This window comes from Oreochromis niloticus, linkage group LG16, assembly GCF_001858045.2.
Source record: "Oreochromis niloticus isolate F11D_XX linkage group LG16, O_niloticus_UMD_NMBU, whole genome shotgun sequence".
NCBI lineage: Eukaryota > Metazoa > Chordata > Actinopteri > Cichliformes > Cichlidae > Oreochromis > Oreochromis niloticus.
This window is the reverse complement of record NC_031987.2, coordinates 28,878,328-28,905,133: the sequence shown is the minus strand read 5'-3', so window position 1 is coordinate 28,905,133 and position 26,806 is coordinate 28,878,328. Positions and strand designations below refer to the sequence as shown.

The 26,806-nt window shown below is 42.4% G+C and overlaps 2 protein-coding genes across 2 annotated transcripts; both read right to left on the bottom strand.

Annotated features, from left to right (window-relative positions):
• Nucleotides 1-9,074: 9,074 nt before the first annotated feature.
• On the bottom strand, nucleotides 9,075-9,848 carry LOC109197417 (olfactory receptor 2AT4-like). The gene has a single exon (XM_019352399.2). The coding sequence runs from the start codon at nucleotides 9,846-9,848 to the stop codon at nucleotides 9,075-9,077; it is 774 nt and encodes a 257-aa protein (XP_019207944.2).
• An 8,155-nt stretch (nucleotides 9,849-18,003) lies between these two features.
• On the bottom strand, nucleotides 18,004-19,274 carry LOC106097640 (olfactory receptor 4Q2-like). The gene is made up of 2 exons (XM_013268063.3): nucleotides 18,684-19,274; nucleotides 18,004-18,021 (listed from the first exon to the last, which is right to left on the bottom strand). Exons 1-2 carry the CDS (start codon nucleotides 19,272-19,274, stop codon nucleotides 18,004-18,006), a joined length of 609 nt encoding a protein of 202 aa, XP_013123517.3.
• Between the last annotated feature and the right edge of the window lie 7,532 nt (nucleotides 19,275-26,806).

The window sequence follows — 26,806 nt, the reverse complement described above, 5'->3', positions numbered from 1 at the left end:
TTCAGCCAGAAGAGCGTTTAAGTTGGCCTACTGTCGCCAGAGCAATGCAGAGCAGGTTTGGCCTCTGTACCCATGCAGATGATGCCCAAGATGAACTTGCCAGCCGCCCACAGAGACAAGAGGAGAGTTTGGGTGCCTACTGTAAGGTATAGGAATATTTTGCTGCTATTATTTGCTGCTATTTTTTATAATCATCATTACCATTTCATTAATAACAGTATTGATATTGCATTCAGATGTTCAAACATATTTGTATCATATTAGCCTTTATTACAGGAGCAGTTAGAACCACTTTAAACTGTTGAGTTGAATCTATAAGCTTAAATGTTTATATGCAGACTGCATTGTAAAAGAAAGGCCCTAACGCTGAGTATACTCTGTGCCAAAATAAGACAGGAAATTACATGTTTGCAGGGCATGCTTTTGCAGGAAGTGAAACCGAAAGCAGAGTCTGAGTGCAAGTTATTTTGAGCAGGTTATTTTGTATTATCGTTTATGCATCTATATCTTTGATTAAGCTTTTAGGAGAGGTTCTTGATTGAAACAGTTGTTTAATACATTTTACATATAAGTCAAGATTATTACACACTGGTTGCATAAGTGAAGAGGTGAAATAGGGTGCAATTGTGGTTAGCACCCTATTTGGTTAACACATACACACGCATACAGTTAGAGAGGTTCATTTGTAGGTGAAAGTTTAAGCATGTTTTGCTATGACTGTATTTCTGTGTGTACGTGACTGTTTGATGAAGAAGCAGGTGCAGGATGCGAGAGCTGAGGTGGCTTGCGGGAAACCACCGGCGAGAAGATGGAAGCCAGTGTCCTTTAATTGTGTCAAAAGTTGTCAAATAGAACATTTGTGGTTTTGAAACTGATGCATGTGCTGACGTGGAGAGGGCGTCACTAAAAACACCTTGATGCATAAAACTAATGTTGTGTCGTTGTTGAGATGAGATTTTGATGCTGTCTGCGTACAGGGTCAGCTCATTCTCCCACACGTGTGTTTCATTAAAATCATCGTTTGACTCCACCTGGCAGGGTCAGTGTGTTATTCCGATTTCCTCCATCTCTCCTTGACCTAAAATGAACCTTAACACTATGCTGCAGACCTTCGTCTTTATGCACAAAGTGGGTACCCTGCTTTTGATGCTGCAGCACAGGAAGAGCTTGCTCTCCAGGCTTTTGTTCGGGGTCTCCAGCCAAAACGACTACAAGAGCACATTCGTCTGCATGCACCAGAAACCCTCGCAGCAGCTCTGAGGCAGAAAGAGTGGAGCATGTGCTCAGCTCAGGTGCATGCAGCCCTGGCTCAAGTCACCGAGTGCATCAAATGGACTACAAAGGGAGCGACCAGGAGAAGGCCCTCCAAACCACCATCACACCACCCTGGCGATCTCGGCGAGGGAATAGACGAGCAGGTGGCCAATCCACAACTGCCATCGATGCAGAGAACCAGGCCACATTGCACGCTACTGTCCAGCACCGAGCCCACGAAGCCTGGCACCCCACCTGCCGTTAAACTAAGGTGGGGTGGCACAATGGAGGAACTGCCCCCCACCACCAATCTGTCCTCCGAATCACACTGGCGAGTTGGTCGGCTGGGCCAGACACGGGGACTGTATCTGGACTGTGACCTTGCCAGCACCACCTGTAGAGCCCTGATAGACACTGGATCCACACTTTTCCTTGGTACCGGCTGGAGCCCTCCCTCCCTCCCACTTTTTCACCCAGCATCAGGACGCCTGAGGGCCTGTCGCTGCTGGCGGTGGAAGGGGCCTCCCCTTCACCAGCAGTACAGCAACTGTCCACAGAGACCAAGCAAGCTGTATACCAGAGGTATACCAGAGGAGCTGCGAGGGTCTCCAGGCTGATCAGTAACAGCAGCTGCGGAAGTTACTCGACTTGTTTGAGGACATCTTTGCAGCCAAGGATGAGGACTGCATGCAAACCAGCCTGGTACAACACGACATTGACACTGGGGATGCACGCCCCATCTGCCTCCGGCTTGGTCGCCTTCCACTTGCCAACCATGCCGCAGCAGAGCAGAAGATCAGGGAAATGGCAGAGGCCGGCATCATCGAACCCTCGAACAGCCCCTGGGCAGCCCCGGCTTTGCTGGTTCGGAAAAAGGATGGTACCTGGTGGTTTTGTGTTGACTATCGTCTTCTCAACAACATCACACGCAAGGACTCCTACCCATTGCCCCAGATTGACGATGCCCTCGACGACATTGCTGGGTCCTGCTGGTTCAGTTCCCTTGATTTGTGCAGTGGCTACTGGCAGGTGGAGCTGACACCAGAGGCCCGTCCAAAGACTGCTTTCTCCATTGGCCAGGGACTGTGGCAGTTTCAGGTAATGCCCTTCGGCCTCTGCAATGCCCCAGCCTCATTCGAGCACCTAATGGAGAGGGTTCTGCCTGACATTCCCCGCGACCGATGTGTGGTCTACCTGGATGACCTCCTCATCCACGCAACAGACTTCGAGAAAGCCTTGGCTAACCTGACTGCCATTTTCCATGCTATTCGCCAGGCTGGCCTTCGTCTCCACCCCAAAAAGTGCCACCTCTTCCGAAGGAGACAACTTTCTTGGGTCACGTTGTCAGTGGAGCGGGGGTTTCCACTGACCCTGCGAAGGTAACTGCTGTGAAGGACTGGCCCATTCCCGGCAACACTGCTGAGTTGCGGAGCTTCCTTGGCCTGGCATCGTACTACCGGCGTTTCGTCAAGGACTTTGCCACTATCGCAAGCCCCCTTCACTGGCTCACACACAAGGGCCAGGAGTTCCACTGGTGTTAGGACTGCGCGTTTGATCGGCTCCGATCTGCACTGGTTGAGGCGCCGGTGCTAGCCTACCTGCAGCTTCCTTTGTCGTGGACACCGATACCAGCAACACAAGTGTGGGGGCTGTACTGTCACAGGAAGGCCCGGAGGGGGAGTGGGTCATCTCCTACTACAGCCGCTCCCTCAGCAGACCGGAGAGGAACTATTGTGTCACCCGTCGAGAGCTGCTGGCCATCATCCTGGGTCTCTGCCATTTTAGACCCAACCTCTACGGGAAGAGGTTCCTCCTGCGCACAGACCATGCATCCCTCACTTGGCTGCTCAGCTTTAAAGAACCAGAGGGACAGCTTGCCCGGTGGTTGGAGACATTGCAAGATTACCACTTTGGAGTTCGTCACCGGGTGGGACGTCTCCACACCAATGCAGACGCCCTCTCCCGACGCCCTTGTGATGAAGAACAGTGCAGGTACTGCCAACACCTGGAGGACTGGGAGGGCATGACTTCAGTGATCGCATCACCACAGGGCGGCCATGAGAATGACTCTGTTCTGGGTGGGCACTATAGCAGTCTTCAGGTCCAGTTTGCCGCAGGGGATACCGAGGGTCTGGAGGCCATGGAACCCCAACAGCTGCAACACGACCAGAACCAAGACCATGTCCTTTCCCAGGTTCAGTGTTGGATTGGAGCAGGTCAGAGACCATCATGGCCAGAAGTATCTGCACTGGACCTCGAGACCAAGGCTCTCTACTCCCAATGGGCCAACCTCACCAGCTGGAACAGCCTCCTCTATCGCCGCTGGCAGGCTCCCGGGAGTCACCGTGAGGTCTTCCAGCTCTTGGTACCTCAACAGTTGCGGTCCAGGATCCTCCAGCTGGTCCATGGTGTGGTGGGGGCAGGACACTTTGGAGTTACCAATACTCTGCGGCGACTTCGGTCTCAGTTCTACTGGCCTGGGTGTTGCCAGGACGTGGAGCTCCATGTCCATCGGTGCGATGCCTGCACAGCTCAGAAAGGACCTTCCCAACGCTCTCATGCCCCCTTACAGCAGTATCAGGTGGGGGATCCCATGGAGCGGGTTGGAGTGGACATCCTGGGACCCTTCCCCACCACTGACCAGGGGAACCGCTATGTCCTGTCGCCATGGACTACTTCACCAAGTGGCCTGAGGCCTACGCATTCCCCGATCAGAATGCTGTTACCACCGCTGAGCGTCTGGTCAATGAGATGTTCTGCCGGTTCGGGGTACCAGAAAAACTGCACAGCAACCAGGGCCGGAATTTCGAGGCTGCAGTGTTCAAGGAGGTCTGTCAGCGGCTGGGTATTGATTGATATACCTTTATTAATCCCACAAGGGGAAATTTCATGTTAAGGCTGCCGACCTATTGCACGCAATGGCGGCGCCATCTTACCCATCCGACCATACATACATTACACAAACATCACATGGGGAAGACAGGTCAGAGGGGTATAACATGGAAAAGCACAACATGAGGAAAGATAAGGAGAAAAAAAATAACTCCCCCCAGACTGAGCTCCAACAGGGAGATCAGTTTGAGAACAGAAAAAAAACCACCTCTGCACATAGCACATGAAAAAACTCTTAATACACCAAAGAACACATGACAAGCAACAGGGGTGGGTAAAGGGTGAGAGACATCCAATGTAGACAGTAAATCCGGGCCTGCAGCCTATGCGCTGGTCTCCATGATCCCTGTCAGCATCGGAAGGGAATAAGCGTCGAAAGCGTTTGGAGGGGGAAGGGGGGATGAGTGGATATCAGGAAGACCTGGATGATGCAACTGCACCCCCAAAGCGATGGGTTGGTCAACACCTTCCCCTGGTCCTAGTGGCCTACCGTTTGGCGGTCCAGGAATCTACTAAGTGCACTCCAGCGGCCTTGATGTTCGGGCACGAGCTTCGTACCCCAGTGGACTTGGTGTTCGGATCCCCCCGCCGAGCAGGAGGTGCGTGGGGACCCTGGGTTGGACTATCTCCACAACATCCTGGCCCGGCTACGGGAGGTGCAGCAGTTGACTAGGCAGGCTCTCCGAGATGCAGGCTCCCGGCAGAAGCAAGCTTATGATACCCGCTGCAAGGGGGAAGGACTGTCGCAAGGTCAGCATGTGTGGGTCCACAGCCCGGAGAGGAAGAAAGGGCTTTCCTCCAAACTGATGAGCCAGTGGGTTCGACCCTGCACTGTTCTCGAGAGGCTGTCCGACGTGGTCTACAGGGTGCGGCTGGTCAAACGGAACAGGGTGGTCGTACTCCATTGTGATTGTCTGGCACCCTATCAGCCCTTGGGTCCACCCAGGGAGGAGTCAGGGTCTCAGCTTCAACTGCAGGCCCCCAACCTGGCCTCAGAGACGGCTGGGGGACCCATGGAACGTCCTCAATGACCCTGTTGCCTTCCCCAACACCTCAGAGACATTGCTATGGACATGCCGGTTGCTGGGGACAGCTAACCACTCAGGTAGGGGCTATGTGGCGTGTTGGGGGAGCAGCAGTTCTCTCCCATCATGCCTTGGGACATGTGCTGCTGTTAAGATGTTCTTGTTTTATTGTTTATGGTTACGTTACTTTTAACTTTTATCTTGAATGTTGTGTTTATACTGCGGTTCAAAGTCACTGACAGTTATTGTTTTAGAGAATGAGTGCAGTACATTAAGTGAGTTCTGTTATGCTGTTATTGACCCACGAAGCACAGTGTAGCACCAGAAAGTGTTTAATAAAGAGCTCCCCCTACCAGCTTGGGGTTGAACAGCAAGCTCCAACTTTCTGTAGAGCTTCTTTGCTAAGATTCCTTTGCATGCCACAATATGCTTTTTTTGACGGTATAACATTTCATTTCATTGTTTTGCAGATGACTTGCAGATTTATCTGCCACTCAAAGCTGGAAAAACTCTCTTCACCTGTTATTACATTCCCTTGAAGATGTTTTTTTAATTAAATGAAAACAAAAGACAAATTGTCATTTTTGGCAATTCTGTTTGTAAAGACATTGACAGTGTTCTAGGCCCCTTATATCATCTCATTTTAAGACAAATGTTAAAAACCTCAGTGTGCACCTTGATGGTTCCTTTAAACTGTGTAGGTGTAGGCAGTTGAGTGCAGTAGTTCAGTCAGGCTTTTTTCATCTGAGACAGCAAGCCAAGATAAAGCCATACCTTCCAGCTAATGCCTATGAATGTGTTATTCATCTGTTCATTACTTGCAGACTGGACTACTGCAATTCTTTGTACTTTGGTTTGGACCAGTCTTTTATTTATCGTCTCCAGATGGCCCAAAATGTGGCTGCTTGTCTGCTGACTGATAGAAAACAGAAGAAGCATACATCCTCTGCTCCAGAAAGAACCATGAGGTCCAGTTCAAAACTAATGTTATCCATTCCAGGGTCTAAACATAAATCGGTGGTGGTAGAGGCTTCTCTGTGTCAGATACCAGACTCCAGGATAAAGTGACTCTAGATATTAGATCTGCACAAATGCTGGAGCATAAATCTTTACTGGAGACACATTTTTATGAGCTGGCTTTTAACACACAATGGACCTAGACATTTTTCGTTTTAATAGCGTTGTTTTTATGGTCTTATAGGTTTATTTCTTCTCTTTTATATTTTATTACATCATTGTTGTGCATTTTACTTATTTTAGTTGCATTTGAATTAAAAACACTTTGTGCAGCATGAACTGTTGAAAATATCAAGATACAGAAAGTCCCTGGCCAGATGATGGAGTCAGACTCAGGACATTCTTGCTGTGAGACAACAGTGGTATCTACTATGGCACCGTGCTGCCCCAGCAATGTAGACTTTGGAGTAATATTGTGCAGTTTTAAAAAAATTACACCGAATATTTCCTAGGTTGAAAAACAACAACCCCCCCAAACCCCCAAAACACACACCTAAATGAACAACAGGTGAGAAAAAAAATAGAACTTAAACACACTGTCTCTGGCCTGAAAATGGCAAAAAAACAAACAAACAAACAAAAAAACAGCTAAAATTCAGCAACTGTTTACCATTGTTGTGGCAGGGTATGGTTGGTGGCTTGGCTCCAGGGGAGGACTGGAGCATTGGGTTCAGGGTGGGATTTTACAAAATTTTACAAACAATTCAAATCTATAAAAGACCACAAGTGTAAGATTGTTTTTTTATCCATACGGTATACATTCTTTAATCTACTTGATTACCATTAATACTCAAAGAATACAAAAATTCATCACAGCATATACAGATAGCACATCATATCAAGCAGATAAAAATCCGTAAAAATCGCTCCCTAAAAATCGATATCATGAAGGAACCATAACATTACATTGAGAACAAGTTCATCATTCAGTCCTTTAGGTGACAAAGTCTGCTAGATAAATATCCAGAAAGCCTCATTTTTCTTTAATAATAAATCATAACCCTCTTGATGGTGTGGGGAACATGCTACAAAATTGAAGTGGGCTGCTTCTGGATAATCCCCGTAATGTCAGCGCATCAAACTTTTTTGTTCATTTATTTTCTTAGTACGATATTACCCCAATAGAGAACTTTCCCAAGATATTTAAAAGTTGAATGCGAGCCAGAGCTGCGGCCTCTTTTCTGTGGAACCAGGATGTTTTCAATATTCAAGAAATGTTATAACAGTACCTTTCACTACTGTGTTTTAACTCCCCCCCTCACAGGTATAACAAAAATCATACAGGTGTTTACATATGTAACTGCTGTAGTGCTGTAACAGGACAAACAAGTAACAGAAAAGTTTAGTAACATGTGACTTATAATGCATGAATGTCAGAATAATAAATGACATTTAATTATGTAATTACAGTTAGACACTGTCAGTGTTATAAAATTAAGGTTGTGATTGAAGAGAAGCAAGAAGTAGGTTAGAAAAAGGTTTTGAAGTAAAGATGGTTTGATGTGTTTTTCATCCATACAGAGTTGTCTGACAGTAAAGCTACTTTTTCACAAGATGTTGCCACAGCAGTATGCATGTTTGCATCAGTAGATTTTTATCAGGCACCCTTCCTAATGTAACACCACAGAGATTTATTTCTCTTTGTGGGATCTTTCATGTCCAAACCAGGGAACTTTCACTTAACAGCCACTTAACAGACTTCTGCCTCCCGCATAGGAATCCCTGACCACTTAATCAAGCTCCTGGGTCGATGGTCATCACAAGCCTACCTGGTATACATTCACAACATTCTCCAAAACCTCCGTTATGCCCAGTCTTGCTTCTGCAGGGTATGCTGTCTTTAGGGGTTCTGCCCGGCCTGAGAGCCGTCGCCAGTCCCCTTCAAGGCCTTCCCCAAACCGCAGCACTAATCACACTCCCTCATCCCTCATTGCTCATCGTTACAAAGGGAGTGGTCCCTGCTAGTGAAACTTATCATGTTTGAATGGATGACTATATGAATAATAAAACACATTTAATCATGTAAATATAGTTAGACATATTCAATGTTATAAAATTAAGGTTGTGATTGAAGAGAAGCAGGTTAAAAAATGGTTTAGAAGTAAAGATGGTTTGATGTGTTTCATGCATATAGAGTTGTCTGACAGGAAAAGCTACATTTTCACAAGAGGTTGCCACAGCAGTTTGCATGTTTGCTTCCGCAGATTTTTGTCAGACACCATTCCTGATGCACCACCACAGAGATTTGTTTCTCTTTGTGGGATCTTTCAGGTTCAAACCAGGGAACTTTCACTTAACAGCCAAAAGTATAAACCACTATACTGTGGAGCCACTCTGGACAGATGTCAGACAATAACACCAGGAATGTGTGTACATGGCAACCGTTTTATTGTGAATTCTGTTGCACTGAAATGCAACTGATGTTAGCACAGAAACATAGACAGATAAGACGATATCTGCTTACACTGAATGCATATTGGTTTCCCCACTGTATAACAAATCTAAATAATCCACCAGGTCTTCAGTTACTCTTATACGAGGTGTTTATGATATGCACAAGCATGATGCAGAGGTTAATGGTGAATATGAAAGGGTGTGTCACACATTTGCAGCAGTTTACTACCAAAGAAATTAACTGAGATCATTTCCAGCAGCATGAAGGGAAAAACAAGGCAGGCAATATCTAGTAAATGTAGTATCTACTACGCAGTATCTATTAGTACTCTGGTTTATTTCACTTCATATTTTTCTGTACTTCCCCAGATATAATACACTAATATGAAAAATGTTCTCACTGAAAGTTGGAATGATTTGATTATGTAGAAAGAAAGATGTTTTGAATAACTGCACAAAACTGATTAACGACAAAAGTACTTCACCTTAGCATTAAGTTTTAATACAAGGACTGATGTTGGCCTGAGAAAGCAGCTTATTTAAATGTTTAGAAATTTCCTTCATTTTAAGCCCATAAATGAATGGATTTAGCAGAGGCTGATAGAGCATTATTTGTAATGTCATTATTATGCGTGTGGTTTTTGGAAAATCTGATTTCACACGAGCTATGCTTACATCATACACAAAAAAAGCTGAGTAACTGATTAAAACTAAGAGATGGGGTAAACAAGTCTCTGCAGCTTTCTTCCTAATTTCTTTACAACTTCGATGAGAAACTATAAATAGTTTTGTATAAGTGAAAACTATAAAGAGCATAGGAAGTATTGAGAGATCTACCAAAGCAACCACACCAAAGATGGTAATTAATCTTGATCTTTCACACTGAAGAGTGTAAACTGCATTATTACAAAATATTCCTTTTATATTAGAGTCACACAGTTTAGCTTCAGCACTCGCTATTGCTAGTACAGCAACATGACAAGCAGGTACAAGCCAAGCCACAACCAGGAAAATACTCACAGTGGTTTTTCTCATGATAGTTTGATATTCCAGAGGTTTACATATAGCCACATATCTGTCATAGGCCATGGCAGCCAACAGAAGGAACTCTGAACAAACTAGAGTATAAAACATAAAAAACTGAAAGAGACAGGCTGAATATGTTGTGACTTGTTTTTCAGATAAAAAGTCAATCAGGAGTTTTGGGTAAACAGTTGTGCTGTAAAGAACAGAGTTCAGTAGCAAAGCTGCAATGAAAATGTACATAGGCTCATGAAGGTTTTTATGAATCCAGATGAGATACAGTATAATAGAATTAGTGCAGATTATTAGACTATATAATATAAACATGATGAAAAAGAAAACATATCTGTACTTATTAACTTCTGTGTACCAGTCCAGAGTTAGATGGGTAACATTTAACTCTTCATCCATGAATTGTTTCAAAGACAAAACATAAAAAACACCTTGTAAAACCAGTAGAAATCCAAAGCAAAAACAAACAAAAAAACAAATCCAAAACTATACCAGGATTCAACTCTTACTGTGTCTCGTGTTCATAAAAATATCTGAAATCTGTCTCTGAGCACCTTCATCAACCAAACACACACAGTGTATCATGCAAGTCTGTATAAGGTTTTTATCAGGTTGCCTCATCCTCAAGAGAGAAGGAGGTCTGAAATATGATTGTTCAGTCTCTTGTAATTGAGGCTTTAGGAGTGTACAGTTAATCTCTCCTTTCTGTTCAGCGTGAACTGAATTGTTTGTCATATCATATGTTTAATTTAAACACTGAAATTTCAGTAGTTTAGGAAGAATATATTGCTTGAGCCTTTTTTGAGTTTTATAATATGATGTATTCATCCAACACATGCTTCCTGCCTTGTAATAGTGCCACTGCATGTTATAAAATCAGTTTCCTTTTTTCAAATAATTTTCTTTATTTTACTGACTTGGAAAATATATTTTTATTATAAAGGTAAAGTGCAGCACAAGCTTGAATTGGGCTGTTCATAGAATTACAGTGGCTTGCAAAAGTATTCGGCCCCTTGAACCTTTCCACATTGTGTCACATTACAGCCACAAACATGAATCAATTTTATATGAATTCCACGTGAAAGACCAATACAAAGTGGTGTACACGTGAGAAGTGGTACAAAAATCATGCATGATTCCAAACATTTTTTACAAATAAGTTACAGCTGCCAGTCTTTTAGGGTATGTCTCTACCAGCTTTGCACATCTAGAGACTGAAATCCTTGCCCATTCTTCTTTGCAAAACAGCTCCAGCTCAGTCAGATTAGATGGACAGCATTTGTGAACAGCAGTTTTCAGATCTTGCCACAGATTCTCGATTGGATTTAGATCTGGACTTTGACTGGGCCATTCTAACACATGGATATGTTTTGTTTTAAACCATTCCATTGTTGCCCTGGCTTTATGTTTAGGGTCGTTGTCCTGCTGGAAGGTGAACCTCTGCCCCAGTCTCAAGTCTTTTGCAGACTCCAAGAGGTTTTCTTCCAAGATTGCCCTGTATTTGGCTCCATCCATCTTCCCACCAACTCTGACCAGCTTCCCTGTCCCTGCTGAAGAGAAGCACCCCCAGAGCATGATGCTGCCACCACCATATTTGACAGTGGGGATGGTGTGTTCAGAGTGCAGTGTTAGTTTTCCGCCACACATAGCGTTTTGCATTTTGGCCAAAAAGTTCCATTTTGGTCTCATCTGACCAGAGCACCTTCTTCCACATGTTTGCTGTGTCCCCCACATGGCTTGTGGCAAACTGCAAATGGGACTTCTTATGGTTTTCTGTTAACAATGGCTTTCTTCTTGCCACTCTTCCATAAAGGCCAACTTTGTGCAGTGCACGACTAATAGTTGTCCTATGGACAGATTCCCCCACCAGAGTCACCATGGGCCTCTTGGCTGCATTTCTGATCAGCGCTCTCCTTGTTCGGCCTGTGAGTTTAGGTGGACGGCCTTGTCTTGGTAGGTTTACAGTTGTGCCATACTCCTTCCATTTCTGAATGATGGCTTGAACAGTGCTCTGTGGGATGTTCAAGGCTTGGGAAATCTTTTTGTAGCATAAGCCTGCTTTAAATTTCTCAATAACTTTATCCCTGACCTGTCTGGTGTGTTCTTTGGACTTCATGGTGTTGATGCTCCCAATATTCTCTTAGACAACCTCTGAGGCCGTCACAGAGCAGCTGAATTTGTACTGACATTAGATTACACACAGGTGCACTCTATTTAGTCATTAGCACTCATCAGGCAATGTCTATGGGCAACTGACTGCACTCAGACCAAAGGGGGCTGAATAATTACGCACACCCCACTTTGCAGTTATTTATTTGTAGAAAAGAATAATTGGAATCATATATTATTTTTGTTCCACTTCTCACGTGTACACCACTTTGTATTGGTCTTTCACGTGGAATTCCAATAAAATTGATTCATGTTTGTGGCTGTAATGTGACAAAATGTGGGAAAGTTTAAGGCGGCCGAATACTTTTGCAAGCCACTGTATTCAAAATACATACCAGCGTGTTGTGAAAGAAGATGTACTTACTGTCACACGGTGGTCCGGAGGCCAACATGAGGGAAAGGACCCAAAAGCAGGCTCAGGAAACTCAGCCAACTGATAGCACCTATTTATTCAGTGAGATGTAGAACTACAGACACCAAACACCCCATAACTCAATATGACTTAACACTACTATTTACAAGACTATATACAGCATAAAGAATATTCTGTGTGGCAGTGGAGTGGCATGGAACAGGCATGAGGAAACTTCTCAGGGAAACACTGATTTATTCATTTTTATTATTCATTTTGATTTTTGGGATGTCTTTGAGTTCAGCCCTCCGTAGGTTGATAATTGCACATTACTCCATATCAGTTCAGATATTGTTCATCGCCTAAGATCATCACACCGCCTATCAGATTGTCTTCCCCCAAGGTGGCTTAAAAATACTTTTGATACTATTGGTCCTTTTATCCAGAGATTATTTAACACTTCCCTTGCTACAGGCTGTGTCCCATCACATCTTAAAAAAGCTTAAGTTCAGCCTCTTCTTAAAGAACAAAATTTCTGCTTAATTACAGGCCAATTTCAAAGCTTCCCTTTCTTACAAAAGTTCTGGAGAAAGTGGTCTTTTTACAGTTGCACGCCAGCCTTGATCTTAACAAGATCTCTGAAATTTTTTAAGCTGGTTTTAAATCACTACACAGCACTGAGACTACACTTTTGATTAATTGATTGATCATACTTTATTCATCCCGAGGGAAATTGGGTTAAGGCTGCCAGCCGTGCCAGCGCCGTCTTACCCTTCCGACCATACATACATTACACAAACATCACATGGGGAAGACAGGTCAGAGGGGTATAACATGGAAAAAGCACAACATGAGGAAAGATAAGGAGAAAAAAAATAACTCCCCCCAGACTGAGCTCCAATAGGGAGATCAGTTTGAGAACAGAAAAAAACACCTCTGCACATAGCACATGAAAAAACTCTTAATACACCAAAGAAACACATGACAAGCAACAGGGATGGGTAAAGGGTGAGAGACAGCCAATGTAGACAGTACATCCGGGCCTGCAGCCTATGCGCTGGTCTCCATGATCCCTGTCAGCATCGGAAGGGAATAAGCGTCGAAGGCGTTTGGAGGGGGAGGGGGGATGAGTGTATATCAGGAAGACCCGGATGACGCCACTGCACCCCCAAAGCGATGGGTTGGTGGAACGCTTCAACCACACCCTGGCCACACAGCTTGCTATCCTGACCTCCCACCAGCAGCGCGACTGAGAGCAACACCTTCCCCTGGTCCTAGTGGCCTACCGTTTGGCGGTCCAGGAATCTACTAAGTGCACTCCAGCGGCCTTGATGTTCGGGCACGAGCTTCGTACCCCAGTGGACTTGGTGTTCGGATCCCCCCGCCGAGCAGGAGGTGCGTGGGGACCCTGGGTTGGACTATCTCCACAACCTCCTGGCCCGGCTACGGGAGGTGCAGCAGTTGACTAGGCAGGCTCTCCGAGATGCAGGCTCCTGGCAGAAGCGAGCTTATGATACCCACTGCAAGGGGGAAGGACTGTCACAAGGTCAGCATGTGTGGGTCCACAGCCCGGAGAGGAAGAAAGGGCTTTCCCCCAAACTGATGAGCCAGTGGGTTCGACCCTGCACTGTTCTCGAGAGGCTGTCCGACGTGGTCTACAGGGTGCGGCTGGTCAAACGGAACAGGGTGGTTGTACTCTATTGTGATTGTCTGGCACCCTATCAGCCCTTGGGTCCACCCAGGGAGGAGTCAGGGTCTCAGCTTCAACTGCAGGCCCCCAACCTGGCCTCAGAGACGGCTGGGGGACCCATGGAACGTCCTCAATGACCCTGTTGCCTTCCCCAACACCTCAGAGACATTGCTATGGACATGCCGGTTGCTGGGGACAGCTAACCACTCAGGTAGGGGCTATGTGGCGTGTTGGGGGAGCAGCAGTTCTCTCCCATCATGCCTTGGGACATGTGCTGCTGTTAAGATGTTCTTGTTTTATTGTTTATGGTTACGTTACTTTTAACTTTTATCTTGAATGTTGTGTTTATACTGCGGTTCAAAGTCACTGACAGTTATTGTTTTAGAGAATGAGTGCAGTACATTAAGTGAGTTCTGTTATGCTGTTATTGACCCACGAAGCACAGTGTAGCACCAGAAAGTGTTTAATAAAGAGCTCCCCCTACCAGCTTGGGGTTGAACAGCAAGCTCCAACTTTCTGTAGAGCTTCTTTGCTAAGATTCCTTTGCATGCCACAATATGCTTTTTTTGACGGTATAACATTTCATTTCATTGTTTTGCAGATGACTTGCAGATTTATCTGCCACTCAAAGCTGGAAAAACTCTCTTCACCTGTTATTACGTTCCCTTGAAGATGTTTTTTTTTCCCACCTGGGTCTGGGTGCAGTTTCCCCCTCCAGGGGCAAGGGTACCTAGACCCGGTTCTTAGAGTACGCTTGGGGAGTGTGATTGTGTGTACAGCGTCTCTTTATGTCTGTCTCCACGTTGGTTGAGTGTGGAGTAATTGCATTTGAGAGCATGAGGGTGGGAATGGATATTTGTATCTGTGTGTGCCTGTATGTCTGTGTCTATATGTCAGGTCGGGCATCAGACGCCACCTCTCTGGGGACATCTCAGGCCCTCCAAGGTTTGGAGGCCTATCTCCCCCCACCACTTCCCCTGCCGGTGGCAGACGCCCTCAGACATCGGTGTGTTGGTGGTTCTTTGTGTCCGGGGATGGGCGCCCAGGTACACATCGGCTCACTCCATGGCGGCTGCTTATCGGGGCCTGGAGCCTGGGGCTCGCTCGGGCCACTTCTGGGTGGGGTGCCCTCGGCCTCTCGGCCTGGGGCTCGGTCACTCAGGCACAGCTGGCTGCCGGCGGAGCTCACGGGCACGTCACTGCAACCCCCCCGGCTTCTGCTCCGCAGCTGCTGAGTGACCCCTCATCTGGGGCTCTCCTCAGCTCTTTCTGGGATAGCGGCGCAGCTGCCCCTCTGTTGGTCTTCCTTGGTCTCTTGTGTTCTGGGGGCCTCTGGATGTCTGGAGTCTTGATCTCCTCCATACCTGCTTCATGCCCTGGAGGACGGGGCAGTGGCCCCCCACACCCTCTAACAGATCATTACATGAAGGAACCTTTTAAAAAACAAGCGCGTCCATGCTCACGGGTGTACACACGGGCGATCACACACACAAACAACACCCTTTTTGGCTCCTACCTCAAAGCACACTGTGCGCTGTCGATCTTACGTGCTGCACAATAATGTTTAATATTTAGTATTTACTGCCATATTCCCATATATCATTGTGATGTTGTTTATTCTATTACTCTCGTTTTCTTCTGCTTGTTTTCTTTTTTCTTTCTCAACAGGTGATCCAGGTAATCGATATGTATTTTTTGTCTGCTTATTCTGTTGGTTTTTGTTTTTTGCCCTTTTTCCCCGTCCCTCTTCTCAGCTGTTTTTCTTTCCCTCTTTCTTTCTCCCCTTTCTTTCCCCCAGTAAAATCTGTCCCGTATTCAGCAAGTGAAAATAAAATAAACAATAAAAGGTGAATCAAATAGACCATTACGGCAAGGCTGGGATGGTCCATTTGGTAAAGTAAATCCGTTGGACATCTTTCTTCACCTTCAGACAATAATTCTGATGGCAAAAGAACCAAACGGGACAGGCAAAAAAAAAGAAAAAAAAGAAAAAAGAAGATGTTTTTTTAATTAAATGAAAACAAAAGACAAATTGTCATTTTTGGCAATTCTGTTTGTAAAGACATTGACAGTGTTCTAGGCCCCTTATATCATCTTATTTTAAGACAAATGTTAAAAACCTCAGTGTGCACCTTGATGGTTCCTTTAAACTGTGTAGGTGTAGGCAGTTGAGTGCAGTAGTTCAGTCAGGCTTTTTTCATCTGAGACAGCAAGCCAAGATAAAGCCATACCTTCCAGCTAATGCCTATGAATGTGTTATTCATCTGTTCATTACTTGCAGACTGGACTACTGCAATTCTTTGTACTTTGGTTTGGACCAGTCTTTTATTTATCGTCTCCAGATGGCCCAAAATGTGGCTGCTTGTCTGCTGACTGATAGAAAACAGAAGAAGCATACATCCTCTGCTCCAGAAAGAACCATGAGGTCCAGTTCAAAACTAATGTTATCCATTCCAGGGTCTAAACATAAATCGGTGGTGGTAGAGGCTTCTCTGTGTCAGATACCAGACTCCAGGATAAAGTGACTCTAGATATTAGATCTGCACAAATGCTGGAGCATAAATCTTTACTGGAGACACATTTTTATGAGCTGGCTTTTAACACACAATGGACCTAGACATTTTTCGTTTTAATAGCGTTGTTTTTATGGTCTTATAGGTTTATTTCTTCTCTTTTATATTTTATTACATCATTGTTGTGCATTTTACTTATTTTAGTTGCATTTGAATTAAAAACACTTTGTGCAGCATGAACTGTTGAAAATATCAAGATACAGAAAGTCCCTGGCCAGATGATGGAGTCAGACTCAGGACATTCTTGCTGTGAGACAACAGTGGTATCTACTATGGCACCGTGCTGCCCCAGCAATGTAGACTTTGGAGTAATATTGTGCAGTTTTAAAAAAATTACACCGAATATTTCCTAGGTTGAAAAACAACAACCCCCCCAAACCCCCAAAACACACACCTAAATGAACAACAGGTGAGAAAAAAAATAGAACTTAAACACACTGTCTCTGGCCTGAAAATGGCAAAAAAACAAACAAACAAACAAAAAAACAGCTAAAATTCAGCAACTGTTTACCATTGTTGTGGCAGGGTATGGTTGGTGGCTTGGCTCCAGGGGAGGACTGGAGCATTGGGTTCAGGGTGGGATTTTACAAAATTTTACAAACAATTCAAATCTATAAAAGACCACAAGTGTAAGATTGTTTTTTTATCCATACGGTATACATTCTTTAATCTACTTGATTACCATTAATACTCAAAGAATACAAAAATTCATCACAGCATATACAGATAGCACATCATATCAAGCAGATAAAAATCCGTAAAAATCGCTCCCTAAAAATCGATATCATGAAGGAACCATAACATTACATTGAGAACAAGTTCATCATTCAGTCCTTTAGGTGACAAAGTCTGCTAGATAAATATCCAGAAAGCCTCATTTTTCTTTAATAATAAATCATAACCCTCTTGATGGTGTGGGAACATGCTACAAAATTGAAGTGGGCTGCTTCTGGATAATCCCCGTAATGTCAGCGCATCAAACTTTTTTGTTCATTTATTTTCTTAGTACGATATTACCCCAATAGAGAACTTTCCCAAGATATTTAAAAGTTGAATGCGAGCCAGAGCTGCGGCCTCTTTTCTGTGGAACCAGGATGTTTTCAATATTCAAGAAATGTTATAACAGTACCTTTCACTACTGTGTTTTAACTCCCCCCCTCACAGGTATAACAAAAATCATACAGGTGTTTACATATGTAACTGCTGTAGTGCTGTAACAGGACAAACAAGTAACAGAAAAGTTTAGTAACATGTGACTTATAATGCATGAATGTCAGAATAATAAATGACATTTAATTATGTAATTACAGTTAGACACTGTCAGTGTTATAAAATTAAGGTTGTGATTGAAGAGAAGCAAGAAGTAGGTTAGAAAAAGGTTTTGAAGTAAAGAAGGTTTGATGTGTTTTTCATCCATACAGAGTTGTCTGACAGTAAAGCTACTTTTTCACAAGATGTTGCCACAGCAGTATGCATGTTTGCATCAGTAGATTTTTATCAGGCACCCTTCCTGATGTAACACCACAGAGATTTATTTCTCTTTGTGGGATCTTTCATGTCCAAACCAGGGAACTTTCACTTAACAGCCAAAAGTATAAACCACTATACTGTGGAGCCACTCTGGACAGATGTCAGACAATAAAACTAGGAATGTGTGTACATGGGAACCGTTTTATTGTGAATTCTGTTGCACTGAAATGCAACTGATGTTAGCACAGAAAGAAACAGACAGATATGACAACATCTGTTTTAACTGAATGCAGATTGGTATCCCCACTGTATTACAAATCTAAAGAATTCTCCAGGTCTTCAGTTAATCTTATACGAGGTGTTTATGGACAAGCATGATGCAGAAATATGGAGGTTAATGTTGAATCTGAAAGTGTGTGTCACTCACCTTTAACAGTTTACTACCAAAGAAATTAACTGAGATAATTTCCATCAAACCATAGGCAGTATAGGGCAAACACAAAGCAGGCAATATCTACTATATGTACAGTACTAACAAGTAGGCAGAGTATTAGTACTCTGGGTTATTTCAAAAGTGTTTAAAATAACTGCACACAACTGATTAACTACAAAATTAATTCACCTTAGCTTTAAGTTTTAATACAAGGACTGATGTTGGCCTGAGAAAGCAGCTTATTTAAATGTTTAGAAATTTCCTTCATTTTAAGCCCATAAATGAATGGATTTAGCAGAGGCTGATAGAGCATTATTTGTAATGTCATTATTATGCGTGTGGTTTTTGGAAAATCTGGATTTGCACGAGCTATGCTTACATCATACACAAAAAACACAGAGAGACTTAATAAAACTAAGAGATGGGGTAAACAAGTCTCTGCAGCTTTCTTCCTAATTTCTTTACAACTTCGATGAGAAACGATAAATATTTTTGTGTATGTGAAAACTATGAAGAGCATAGGAAGTATTACAAGATCTAGTAAAGCAACCACACCAAAGATGGTAATTAATCTTGATCTTTCACACTGAAGAGTGTAAACTGCATTATTACAAAATATTCCTTTTATATTAGAGTCACACAGTTTAGCTTCGGCACTCGCTATTGCTTGGACAGCAACATGACAAGCAGGTACAAGCCAAGCCACGACCAGGAAAATACCCACAGTGGTTTTTCTCATGATAGTTTGATATTCCAGAGGTTTACATATAGCCACATATCTGTCATAGGCCATGGCAGCCAACAGAAGGAACTCTGATAAAACTAGAGTGTAAAATATAAAGAACTGAAAGAGACAGGCTGAATATGTTGTGACTTGTTTTTCAGATGAAAAGTCAATCAGAAGTTTTGGGTAAACAGTTGTGCTGTAAAGAACAGAGTTCAGTAGCAAAGCTGCAATGAAAATGTACATAGGCTCATGGAGGTTTTTATGAATCCAGATGAGATACAGTATAATAGAATTAGTGCAGATTATTAGAATATATAATGAAAACATAATAAAAAAAAAAATATATCTGTACTTGTTAATTTCTGTGTACCAGTCCAGAGTTAGATAGGTAACATTTGACTCGTCCATATTTTTTCAAAGACAAGTTTAATCATTAAAGAAATTATACAAGCACTATAAATTGTTTAAAAAAGAAAGACAAAAGCAAAAAAAACCAACAATCATAACAACATCCCCTATTGTGTCTCCCATTCATAAATATATATAAACTTAAAGTCTGTCTCTGAGCACCTTCATCACCCAAACACACACAGCGCATCATAGAAGTCTATATAAGGTTTTTATCAGGTTGCCTCATCCTCAAGAGAGAAGGAGGTCTGAAACATGGTTGTTCAGTCTCTTGTAATTAAGGCTATAGGAATGTACAGTTAATGTCCTGTCTGTTCAGTGTGAACTGAATTGTTTCCCATACTTTATGTTTAATTTAAACACTGAAATTTTAGTAGTCTAGGAAGAATATATTGTTTGAGTCCGGTTTAACAATGACTTGAGTTTACTGTTTTTCTACCTTATTTCGACAAGGAGCTATTCTCTTTGATTATGTCAGAAACTAGTATATTTATACATATTCTTACTAAATATGTATAATCCTCAGAAAATATTTTCCAGTGCAAATGGAGATGGAGACGAGGTCAGGTAAACCGATTTCGCACAAAAATGTATCACAAAGTGAGGATCGTTCACTGGACAGCACGTACACAGACATGCCATCAGGGCTGAAAGCCAACATCTGAAAGATTCTGATGCTGTGGGTTTTGTCACTCTCTGTTCAAAATTCACTGAACCAGCAGGAAAAGAAGATCAAATTTACACTTTACATTTGATAAACATCGTCATTAATTATCTTTTAATTAATTTTTAATTAATTGCTTGCTCAGTCATCCAGGTAAGTAAATGCCAAAAGGTTGATTCTGTTCATCTGGATGTAGCATAGCATGAGACTTTCATAAGTAATGGGAGACATTTAAAAGATAATGTGTACAGTAAATCTACGCATATGGATCAGTATTTAAGGTTCAGCTCTCATCATCCACTGGAGCACAAACTGGGTGTCATCAGGACGCTACAACATAGAGCAAAAACCATCCCCACAGACACAGTGGCCAGGGAAGCAGAAGAACATCGCATCAAGAAGGACATGTAAATGTAAGTAGTAAATGTGGTTATCCCAGCTGGACATTTGTCAAAGCTGGGAAGGCGCCAAAAGAAAGCTCCAGCCATTCCAGGAGAGAAGGACAACCGCTGCCTCAGCGAGTATTGAAACAGTTGAGATGCATTTTTTCTAAACACCGAGTCTCTGACACACAGAAGAGCTAACTTGTCAGGACACCATAGTCTGTTTCAAGGGCGTCGATTTGGCCTGGACAGAAGGGACATGTCCCCACCAATATCCAGCAATTATTGAATTGTCCCCACCAATAATTTGTTCTCTTCGAGTAAAGAAAAACAAAAGAAAAAAATCATCAGTCAACGTCTCATTCACATAGCGTGCAGAAAGAGTTAAATTACGTTCTCTACTGGCGTCCTACCTCATGTGACAAATATGGCCAATGTGATTGGCTGTGCCTTTCAGGGAGCTCTGTTTAGTTTTAGCAGTGGTAAGCCTGCGCTGTGAGGACCTGCAAGGAGGAGAGGAGGATGGCAGCAAAAATGAAGAATCTGGATATAAGAAAGTATTTTTCAAAGAAACCGGTAAGTCACTTAAAGTCAAGTTCATTCAAAAAAAGTGTCCGTCATAATAACGTTACAGGTGTGGAATTACAGGGATTATTTTACATAACCATCATCTTATCATTGCATTAATTATCATTTCATCAAAGTGTTTATTGAAGCTGCTGGCATTATGTTATAATTTATATTATAGGGGTTATCATAATCAAATATTAACATGTTTATTACAGGTGCAGTTATAACTACTTTAAAATGATTGAGTTAAATATATATGTATCATAACTCATATGCTGAGTATATTGTTACAGTAAAATAGTAGCTGAGCAAAGGCCTGAATGTATTCAGCTTCTTGTGGTATTTGAGTTTGCCTAGTTACAGGTGACAGAAGGATGTCCAGTCCATGGTGACCTCAAAGGCCTTAGGTCATCATCATATTCGGAAGAGTATGCCACAAGGAGGAACCTCTGTGTTTGCATTTAATTCTTAAAATACATGAATGTTCTGTACATGCAAATTATGTGCTTGTAAACGCAAGAAGGGGCGTTACAATACCCTGATGTTATAAAAGCAATCTAGAGTGTATTTTGGGTAGAGATGTACAACTGTTCTGCAGTTTGCACCTCTCCACGCTGCGTGCATTCATTAAAATCAATTGTTTGATTGACCTCTTCTGGACCATCATTGTTTTACTCTCATCCTCAATTTCGAACCCATAACATTTGGTGCATTGGCCGAGGTTGAGTAGAGAGAGTTGGAGGTTGAGACTGAGAGGGTCCAAGGTGCTCAAACAGGCAGACACAAGTCAGTGGTCGAAGTGAGTGGACATAAGCCGGCTTATTCAAAGGTAAGGCACTACCTGTTGAATTATTTCCAAACAGTGCTGAATTGGTTCTGACAAAATTGAAAGTCTACTCACTGAAAATTACTGGTAAAAGTCTGTTTTGATTTTGGTGAAAATCTCATGAGAAATTGAAGTTGAAGTAATGATAATGTAAGGTTAAGTGACAGTACTGATTAAAGGAAAAGCAGTTGGACTGCTAAGCAAAGAATAAAGAGGATTTAGAATAATAGGTAATTGGTGAAGTTGGTGACATTAAAGTCTCAATTGATTATAAAGCCGGGCTTGGACACCGATATGGTGGGTTTGTGATTTTCGGGGTGTCTTCAAAATAATTAAATTGTATAGAACGGGACTCTGGGAGTCTAACAAGTGCATTGTTCGGAGGTGACGCTCCCAATTTTCTGGGGACGCTCAGGATTTTCCGTTGGACGGGATAGTTCGATTGGCAATCGTGGACAACTGAGGACGGTCCAAAATAGCCACTGACTGGGTCAGTTTACCGTCCGGGACGGTGGTTTGCACTTTTTGGTCAGTAGAAACCGGGTTTCGGGCGTGTAACTTTTAACTTAAAACTTCGGGGAAGCCTGGGATGTGAAATGTCCCCAAAACAGAGCTTTTCGGCAGGGGTTGAGTTGGTTGACGCTTTTAAATTGTGTAGGGTCTTAGATATTTGACCACGGTCCGGGGCCGAGACTGGTTAAATTGATCACAAAAAACTCAGGGAGTTTGTCCCTTGGAGGGTTAATTTAAAAATTGTCTAAATTGTGTAGGTTTTGGAATGAGAGGCCTAAAATCTGTGCAGTTGTAATCATAGGACGTCTGTGTAAATAGATTAAGAGACTTGTCTGAGTCTGAGAGTCAGGCTGGTATTATTTTTAGATTGTGTGTGTGTGTGAGAATGCAAATAAGGCAGCTGAGAGGTCAATAGAGTATGAGGAAGTTTATAGAGACTGCTAGACATTGCTGATGCATGTACTTAACACGCTGGTTTTGTTTATTACAATATGTAAGTAAAGTCTTATTTCTTGCCATGACTGTATGACTTTTTGAGGGGTTTTGAGATAGGATACATAAACTGTTGATACTTAAGACCGTTACCTGGGTTCTGAGAACTGAAATTGAATTTGAGATAATTTAATTAATAAAGATGTCTGTAAGCGATGTGTGTTTTGGGGTGTCGAAGTAAGAGGTTTTAGGATTTTTAGATGGGTTTTGTTTCAGTTTGAGATAATATATACAGTTACATTTTCCGTGTGTGTGTTGTTGAGTGACAACATGCGCAGTTTAAATTGGGCGCTGTCCCTTCCTCTTTTTAGTTTCAAAACACAAAGGCTGTGAGATTAAAAATTACTGCGAGTAACGGTTTGACTTTTGACTAGGGAAATAATATGCTTACTTTTGGGTCTATGAAGATGAGAGGTTGAGTTTATTTTTCTGTTTAAAAACATATAAGTATATGCACTTAGTACACCCACTCAAGAAATGATTGTGTGATTGATGCTACAAAACTGACCTAAAGAATGGTGATGTGTGTGGAGAAGTCTTAGTTGTCCTGATGTGTGAAAGAGCGCTATTAAAATGTGTGTGAGTGAAATGAAGGCATATGGTTTTTAGTAGAATTACTGATTATTTGTAGATTGTGAAATTAAAAGGAAGTCTCTGCAGAAGCTGTAGAAACAGGAAACCGTGTGTGTGTGGGACAGGAAATGCATGCCCATAAAAAGGGAAGCTCACGGTGACAAGTGTGCACCCAGAGTAGAGAGAGAGAGTTAACTCTAGGCACATGAAGCAAATGAAGCCTTTAAGAAAAAATGAATATAATACTAATTATATGGTTTAGTGTGTCAATACAGGTGGGCGTCTTTCAACTTTGCAACCTTGAGTTCAGCAGCAGAAAAGTAGATTAAAAGAATTGGGAAAATAAGCCAGTCTTTGGCTCGAAATTGTGCGGCTGGATCTCTCACTTTGTCCCTGAAGCGGAGAAGAAGTTCAAAGGACAGTTAATCACCTGATGAAGACCGATAGAACATCGTGGACTTGAATACAGCAGGCAAACGGCAGTGCCACTGATCCATTAACACTGATGACGACTGACGACCAGCAGCAGCATGTAAGAGTAATGCAAGATGTACTGTGAAAATACAGGCTGGGCAGTTGAACAGTGGGATAAAGAATTGTGGAAGAGCACTGGACATTGAGTGTCATATTTGCCATGCTTGAAGTAATCTTGGAAGAGAAGACTGAAAAGCCGGACGGGAACTTAATGTCGAAGAAGAATACGGAAAGATCAAAACAGAGAAGAAACAGACTGTGTTTGCTGGAGCTTTGAAGCCCGAACAGGACATTGTGCAGAGAGGACCAGTGAGAGATGAAGCTGGACGAGTTTGACTGCGAGAATATAGGATATAATTGGATTGAAAATTGAAACCTGAACTCATGAATCGTTTAGGGATGTCCACCATAGCATAACAAAGAGGTAAACATTAGAAAAGGTAAGAATAATGAAAGAAATAATTGTCATTACCTTAATGAATAGAAAACACACATACAAATTGTTACATGTGAGATTATTTTTGAAATGAATCAGAAGTGAGATAGTTTGAATCTAAAGCTCAGTGGTGAAATGCATAAATTAAATATGAATATATAGGATGCAATGAAGAAACAGCTTACACGTAGTGTACATTAACATGAATACATAGAAATGCAATGAGAAACTCAATGAATTAATTTAATGAAGAAGCAGTTTACACCCAATTAACATAAAATGCAGGGAAGAACACGCTTACATGCATGGCATAATTGGTGTTTCTGACCAGAGACAGAGAAATGGGTCATTTAAGCACTTGTGGTAATAATGAAAATGTCTTAGTTTTGTTATCTTTAGGGGCAAGCAGACCTGCACCAATTCTCCAGATCCAGGAGTCGGATGAAACTACAGGTTAACATGAATGGATATGTTAAGGCAAGTTTCTGGTTGAATTGTTCACAGCATGATGTGTCCAGGAACCTGAAAGCAAGCCCTAACTGCTGGCGGAAGACCAGGAGGGCTGTTATTTAAGGTGGGAAATTAAAGTTTGGGTTAGTAATTCGGGGAAGGAGAAAACTGACTCTTTAACTGGAGAATGGGAAAGTGTCTGTGAGACTGTGAAGCCATATATGCAAAATAGCACACACAAACATACGCAATGAAGATCGGCTTGCTACTTGTATGAGTGATAGAATGGTGTGAATGTTGAATAAACTGATTAAACTAGTTTAAAAGGGTGACTTAGGAGTGCTTTTGCACTGAGTGATCAAAACAAGTGATTAGTATAGAAAGAAAATGAAAATAATTGAATAGTGGCATGAGGTTTAAAAAAGTATTTCTTTTGCCAAGTTAAATTGTTGGGATATGGCTGAGTATGGAAAAAGTTTGAGAGCTTGTGTGAATGTGGACAGAGGAGCTTGCTGTGTGTGTGTGATTGAGGCCTTAAAGGAGACGTTGACTGTTCAGAGGTGTAAATTTGATTAAGAGGTTTATAAATTAGTGTTGACACATTGTTATAATGTGTTTATATCTTAGGCTGAATCTGAGTATGGTAAAGTGCCTAAAGGGGGATATTGTTGTGTACGAAACGGTGCAGTTTGGACAAGGTTTTCAGTGCGTTGAATGGGTGAAATTTAAGATGGTTTAAGATTTTTTGGGGCTGTTGTTTTTCATTTTAATAGAGGGAGTTTTGATAAACATGGACATGTCTAAAAGGGCCCATAGTTTCTATAACAGTGCACTTAGAAAAAACCTGTCAGGTGATTTTGTTTTGTGTTTTGATGAGCTAATAATCAGCTCTCTTTTTCTCATTTTTGTTCTAAGCAGGCCTGCAAAAGAGTGGATAACAGCGCTGAAAATTCTCGGTGACCTTCTCCAGATTACAATAGGCAGAGGAGAAGGCTAACTCTCTGTCTAAAAGGATTGCCGCGAGCCAATCCAGTCCAAAAGCAGAAAGAACTATTTTCTTAAAAACAAAGTAAAACAAATAAATGAGTTGATGTTGCTGAGAGTGAAGACTGAATATTTGCGAGATAGTCTCCACTGTCAGCAATACCTGATGTTAATGCATGTGAGTGAATGTGTGTAAATGGATGGTGACTGGACGGACGAGGCAGACCATAGGTTGGACCGACTGGACACTGACAAAAGACTGGACTAAGGTTGGACACATGACTGATAATTGTTCTGTTTTAACTTTTGTTTTATAACACAGGTTGGATCATAAGTGGATAAACTGAGTATAAAAGGTGATGTTCTGGTTAACACAGGCTTTTGTTTATAGGACGTTTCAAGGATGCAGGCTGTGGATGGAGCCAAGAAAGGATTTCACATGATGATTAATTTGATTTCATTCCTTAAAACACAGGTTTAAGCTCCGGAGCATTTATACATAATATGATAGGACTAAACTTTTCTTTTAATTGCCTAACCTGAGTGCAAGATTTTGAGTTTGTAACACATGAGATGTGTCACAAAAAGGGGGGTGTTAATATATGCGATTAGCTACATGAAATGTGTTCTTTTAGGGTTACTAGGCAAATGTCTACGTGACCTTTACCTAATAACCTTTGTGATGATAAACTTGTTTACCGACTTGCTCTCTTGTAGAACAGACAGACTTAGAAAAGGGGAACCTCAGCTCTGAGTTCTGAGAATAACTCTGTTAAGTTGACAGGAAACACGTCGAGACAGCAATATAGGGCAAATCTGTTTGAGCTTGTAATTAAATGTGGGCTTGAAAAGAGGAAGCAAATTTGGTACAGGACGTGCTTGAGATGATCAGATGAGAAAAGGAGAAGGTCAGGAAGAGTTTAAACTAAGATTGAGAAAGTAAATGGGGTAAAAGGGGGTGTAGCTTCAGGGCAGTTCACAGCCTGGCGTAAACGCAAGGTG

Excerpts from the sequence above, each read along its gene's own strand:
- LOC106097640 (XM_013268063.3), bottom strand. The coding sequence starts at position 19,274 with ATGTACATTTTCATTGCAGCTTTGCTACTGAACTCTGTTCTTTACAGC.
- LOC109197417 (XM_019352399.2), bottom strand. The coding sequence starts at position 9,848 with ATGTACATTTTCATTGCAGCTTTGCTACTGAACTCTGTTCTTTACAGC.